General features: G+C 40.7%; 1 protein-coding gene across 1 annotated transcript in view; it reads left to right on the top strand.

The window, feature by feature from the left end:
- The window catches only part of AQP9 (aquaporin 9), a 72370-nt gene extending 69074 nt beyond the window's left edge, over window positions 1-3296 (top strand). The window contains exon 6 of the mRNA XM_007958467.2: window positions 3122-3296. Coding sequence (XP_007956658.1) covers window positions 3122-3296 — 175 coding nt within the window. The remainder of the gene's footprint in view (window positions 1-3121) is intronic.
- Window positions 3297-6115: the final 2819 nt, after the last annotated feature.

The raw sequence follows: 6115 nt of genomic DNA, 5'->3' as shown, positions 1-6115 counted from the left end.
TACTTCCGTAGTGATACTGCCTCGGAAACCCAAGGAGGGGTCGCTATGAGTCGGGGCTGACTCGATGGCACATAACAACAACAACAACAACAACATCAAGCACTTCAGCAGATATCCTAGCTTGGATCCATACCCAAGATTTCAGATAAAAACCAAGACTGCCTTACTCTCAGGTTCTCACTGTCCCTGGGTGGCAGGGAGTGGAGGGTAACCAGGGGAGAGGGGATCTGACAGACAGTCAACAAAACCTGGCTTACTTTTCCTTTAAATATTAGAATGTTTCCCATTAAAGTCATCTCTACTAATCCATATTACAGTATCAATGACTTAATGTGTGAAGGATCTCAGGTGTATTATTAATTTATAAAAAGTTTACCCAAAGGAATGAATCTCTAAGACAGATAATGAGTCTCTTAAGACAGTTGACACATTTTCTTCGCTTTCCCCAAATCATGGCATGCAAATGACCACTACTCTATGTGTGTGTAAGACTGGCCCTAGGCAGATAAACACACCTAAAACCAAAAAAAACCAAACTCACTGATGACAAGTCGGATCTGACTCATAACGACCCCACTTTGGGTTTCCCAGGCAGAATCACTATGGAAGTAGTTTGTCTAACCTTCCTTCCAAGGAGTAGCTGGTGGGTTAGAACTGCCAGCCTTCTGGTTAACAGTCAAATGCCTTAGGCATTAGTGAGCTGAAAAGGACTGGTATTTGCCGTTTTTGAATCAGACCTGAGCTCCTCCATTTATGACTTCTGACCCTGACCCAAGGTGTTCAGCCTTGTAAAAGGAAGGGGGTTCAGCCAGTTAAAGGAGGACATCTGTCCTGTCCAAGGTATCTTGGGTTTTAATCTGGTAAATAGCAGTGAGAAATTCGCCATAAGATACTGATAGAAGGAAAGAAATGGTGGCACATAGATACCTCATACTCACTTCATGCGGTTGCCTCCAGACAAGGCTCCTAGTTCTCTGAAAGCTAGATGCAAGTGTCAACTACTCTCCATTTGTCTCTCATAGAAAACTCCATCTAGATTTAGAGTCTTGGGGAAGGGGGCTGTGAGCTGCAAGCCTGCAACTTCCCTCTACCATGTAGTAATAGTGACATCTGGTGGCTATAGTGCATAGTCACAAAGCTGTTCCATCTAAACACTTTTTTTTTTTTTTTTTTAAATGAGTGCTCTGGCTATGAGTCAGGGCTGACTCGACGGCACATAACAACAACAACAACTGGTGGCTTAGTGCCTAATGCATTTGACTGCTAACCAGAAGGCTAGTGGTTCAAACCCACCAGCCACTCCTGGGAAGGAAGACTGGGCAATCTACTTCCGCAGAGATATATCACCTCAGAAATACAAGGAGAGGTCACTGTGAGTCTGATGGCAGTTGAGTTTGGTTTTTTTTAAAAGATTATCCAAAGGAGCTCTGGTGGAGTGGTCGTTAAGGCATTTGGTTGCTACCCAAAAGGTAGGTGGTTCAAATGCACCAGCTGCTCCATGGAAGAAAGATGAGGCAGTTTGCTTCCGTAAAGATTTATAATCTTGGAAACTCGATAGGGGTCTCTATGAGTCAGAATCAACTCAATAGCAGTGAGTTTGGTTTGAGTGAGGATTATTCAAGGCAGTGCAAACTGTTAATGCACTCTGCTGCTAAATAGAAGGCTAGAAGTTCAAGTCCACCCAGAAGCACCTCAGAAGAAAGCCCTGGTCATCTACTTCAGAGAAACCAGCCATTGAAAACCTTATGAAGCACAGTTCTACTCTAACACACGTGGGGTCAGAGGGCAGCTAGTTAAGATCATCCAGGTAGAAGGGACCCTGCAAATGGAGGAACTGAAGCTGAGAGAGACTTGCCCAAAGGCTTTGTATGCAATCCTGGGATTAGAACTAGGTCTCATGAATTCTAGCTCAAGGCTCTTGTTTTTCACTTCCTTTATTATCCTTTCTAAGGAGTTCTGGTGGTAAAGTGGTTAAAGCATTTTTGGCTGCTAACCAAAAAGGTCAGTGGCATGAGCCCATCAGCCACTCCACAGAAGAAGATGAGGCAGTCTGTTTGCTTAAAGATTTACAGCCTTGGAAACTCAATGGGGTTGCTATGAGTTGGAATCAACTCGGTGACAGTGAATTTGGTTTGGTTTCGTTTGATTACCATTTCTAAGCAAAATTTGAGGGGAAAAAAAAAAGACAAAATGGAATATATTTGTAATTATGAGGTATAATGATAAAAAGAATGGTCATGAATCCTTCTCTCAACTAGATAACCTTTGACTTCTCACATCTATCTGTACGCACCTCTTAATCCCGTTTCCCTACCTTATCCTGATATTGGTGTTTATCATTCACCTGCTTTTAAAAAATAGTTTTATCTCAAATGTATATATCCTTAAACAATATTCTGCATAGCTTCTGAGTATTCCGGGTTCTTTATACTGAATTCTTTAAATGTATTTCCCCTCACAAAAAAAAAAAAAAAAAGCCCAGAGTGACAATTCACTAAGACACTGCATTTCCCCTAGAACTATACTTTTAATTTCTGGAGGAGAGAACCGTGACAAAATAGTCTTGTCAGAGAATAACTCTGAGCTGTGACCTCAAAAGTAAGCACTGAATTAAATTGTTTTTTAGGTAATTTACATATCCACCTTTGATTTAAAAAAAAAAAAAAAAAATTATTTCATTCTTTCCACAAACATTTCCTTTTTCTTTATTTTGTGATTTTTCTCGTAAACCAATGATGCCCAAAAATCTTTCTACATCCTGAGCCTCTCCTTTTCATTTATAATTCCCAGGCATCATTATCTGAGGATGAGGAAGAGATAATTCCTGGTTAGCTGACATGAATTTACCCTAAGTGCGCTCAGTCTTGATCATGATTTCTGAGGCCATATTTTCTGAAAGGAAAAGAGGTGCGACATAGTGTTGCACAAGCATTAATAGGGCAATGGGGAGGATCATCTGAAATCAGGACTATCAAGCTACAGTGAATGCTGTTATGCTTAATTCTTGCTGAGTCAAAAGGGAGCTGTTAGCATGAGAAAGACAAGCTGGTTGATGAATAACTAGACAACAATTCTAAGAGGAAAGCAAGTAATATATCACTATCTTCTGGTTTGATTTCAGAGCTGGAAATAACTTCTGGTGGATTCCTGTAGTGGGTCCTATGGTTGGTGCCGTCATTGGAGGACTCATCTATGTTCTTGTCATTGAAATCCATCACCCAGACCCTAACCGAGGCTTCAAAGCAGAACCATCAGAGGACAGACCAGAGAAATATGAACTTAGTGTTGTAATGTAGTGGCATGTTCACTTCTTGATTTGCAACTGGCTGAACTGGCAATTTCTTCAGGAAAGAGGGCATCCAAGGGTCTGTGTTTTCATAGGACTAGGGTGGAATCAGCCCAATTTTCTCTGCTAGTCATATGGGACACCTAATTGAAAAAGGATCAGAGTGAAAGTTTGAAATCACTGACTTCTTTACAAGGCTTTCCCCAGAATAGCACTGCCTGTCCACTGAAACAGCCTGCCTTCCTGCCCTTTTTGATTCCTCTAAGGAATCCTTAGTACTGGGTGAGCACTAACAGCTTAGAACCTTGGCCATGGGCTTACTTGGATGGTCTCAGATGCATTACCTATATGAAATAGTGCCATTCAAAATCTTGTTTTTAATATCTACAAAGGTTACATTCTGAGTACCAACCAAAACCTCAATTCATAGACAAATTAGTGGTTTCAGTTAACCAATCCATGAGTTGGGATGTTAATGAGTTAACTCCCTAGACATGTTGTACCACTGTATTTATATAAATAAGGATATTCTCCAAACCTAGGGATGTAGGAAGCAGTGGAATGAATCTTGAAAACCAGGAGAAGGATATTGTGGCACTCAGAAACCTTAAGAGACAAGATAAATTTGGAAAGCCAAACAGATTTTTTTTTGATGGACACCATTTATCATATTAATCTCTTGCTCTTCTCCATTTTAGAAGGCACCAATTAATTTCCTGGTCTTTAATATATAATAGCCTAAAATACAATCATAACCTCAGACATGAAAAATACATCACTCTGTTTTCAGCTCAAATGTATTTTCCTAATTGCCCACTTGAGGACAGACATTGGCAAGTTAAGTCAGTGGCTGCATTCATCCATTATTCTACACATGCTCTAGCAGCAAAAATGGTTACTGTTGCATCCTGGTCTAACCAGATTCTCAAGATGGAAGTCACTGGAGAGATAATAATTGTAATGGGCTTTACAATTCACAAAACACTTTCACACATATTATCTAATTTAATCCCCTTAATGACTCTCTGAGGTAAATGACACGCTGCCTATTTTTCAAATGAGGAAATAGAATCTCAGGGAAGCTAAATGAGTTGCCCAAGTCATGTGGAAGGTTGAACAGTGGTTAGCACGTCAGTTTCAGGAGATCCATAACTGGCTACGAATCTTTGTCAACCTTTCTTGGCTGGCCATAAAAAGTAGGATTGACAGAGGCTGGATATGATGCTCCTGAATCCCAAGATACAAAGACCCTCATAGTCTGGTTTTATTCCTGCTGTTTCTAAATCAGTAACAAGGGAGAGAGGTAGCAAACTGATCATATTTTTCATCAGCTGGGACAAAATGATCAGAACTCCCCTCTTCCTAGGCTACCATTGGTCTTGCTAAGTCTTAAACTTCCTTTCCTGCCAAACCCACACATCCCATTCACGGAATTTCCTCTTGGGCTCTTCCCTATGAAGTTCTCTACCTGTGGGTTGCTTTAGTCAAAAGAGCCTCTTTGAGTTATAAATACCAAGACTTTGGACCAAACTGCCTGAGAGCTGTGGAAAATTGCTTTACAAATGTTGAACCTCAGGCAACCTGTTGAAGAGCCCGGCATTCCAGAGGCATTCAGTTCCCCAACTGCTTTGTAATAACAGACCAACAACAACAACAAAAAAAAAAACCAAAGGCCTCCAATAACACTATGTTCTGTACTCTATGGGCATATGGAATTTTTTTCCTTGCTTTTAAAATATTTCCTTTTTGAAATAAAATTACTGCTTTTTTTTTTTTAGTAATAATGAACATTAAGACTAAGTGCACTTGAAAGGAGCTCTGGTGGCTTAGTGGCCAAGGCATTTGACTGCTAACCAGAAGGTTGGAGGTTCAAACCCACCAGCCACTCCATGGAAGGAAGACTGGGCAATCTACTTCTGTAAAGATTTACTATCTTGGAAATCCAAAGGGGATTGCTATGAGTCGGAATTGACTTGATGGCAGTGAGTTTTGGAAGTGCACTTAGTTCAGAAGGTCTCTACCCTGTCTACAAATTAGAAGATCCTGGAGAGCTTGTAAAATATACTCATGCCCAATAGGTCCTTTGTAAATATCTCATATGATTCTTGTGTGCAGCCAAGATTGAGAATGTTGACTTAGTTGAATCACATGGGCCGAAGGACCTTTTGAGAACCATACTGGCTAGTAGCCAGGTAATTCCTGGTGGGATTCTCAGTCTTAGAATCCTCATGAGTTAGAGCAGTGGTTCTCAACAGAGAGTGGTCCCTTCCTTCTCCCAGAGGACATCTGGTAATATCTGGAAACATTTTTGATTGTCATAACCCAGGGGGAGGGGAGCAGGTGCTGCTACTGACATTTAGTGAGCAGATGCTGCTAAATATTATACAATGCAAAGGACAGCCACTGACAACAAAGAATTATCTCACCTAAAATGCCAGTAGTGCCAAGGTTTCAAGATCCTGCATTCCAAGAGGGGTGAAGAGAGGAGGAAGAGAAAACATTGACATTCTATGTTTCAATTCAAGCTCTGCCAGGAACTGAGATGCCAAACAAACCAGAAACAGACTCTGTGGGTGGGTTGCAATTCTTAGAGATCAGGCAATCCAATCTATGGTTCACGCAGGTGCTTATTAAACACTACTTGATGATTAATGATTAGGATTATGAAGAGGAAATGTACGCTTATGGAAATGAATAACAAGAAGATATTTTTTAAATGGGAAAAAAAAGGCCTCTTCCTTCAGGTGCTCACACACAAGTTCTTGCCTCCTCTCAACCCAACTTACAAGAATCTACCTGTGTCAGGTTCTCACCCAAGAGAACGTTTAT

The sequence above is a fragment of the Orycteropus afer genome, unplaced genomic scaffold (genome assembly GCF_000298275.1).
Source record: "Orycteropus afer afer isolate SDZICR_OR568_19922 unplaced genomic scaffold, OryAfe1.0 scaffold00015, whole genome shotgun sequence".
NCBI classification, from domain to species: Eukaryota; Metazoa; Chordata; class Mammalia; order Tubulidentata; family Orycteropodidae; genus Orycteropus; species Orycteropus afer.
Note: the sequence above shows the minus strand (reverse complement) of the source record. Positions and strands in the feature narration are given on the sequence as shown.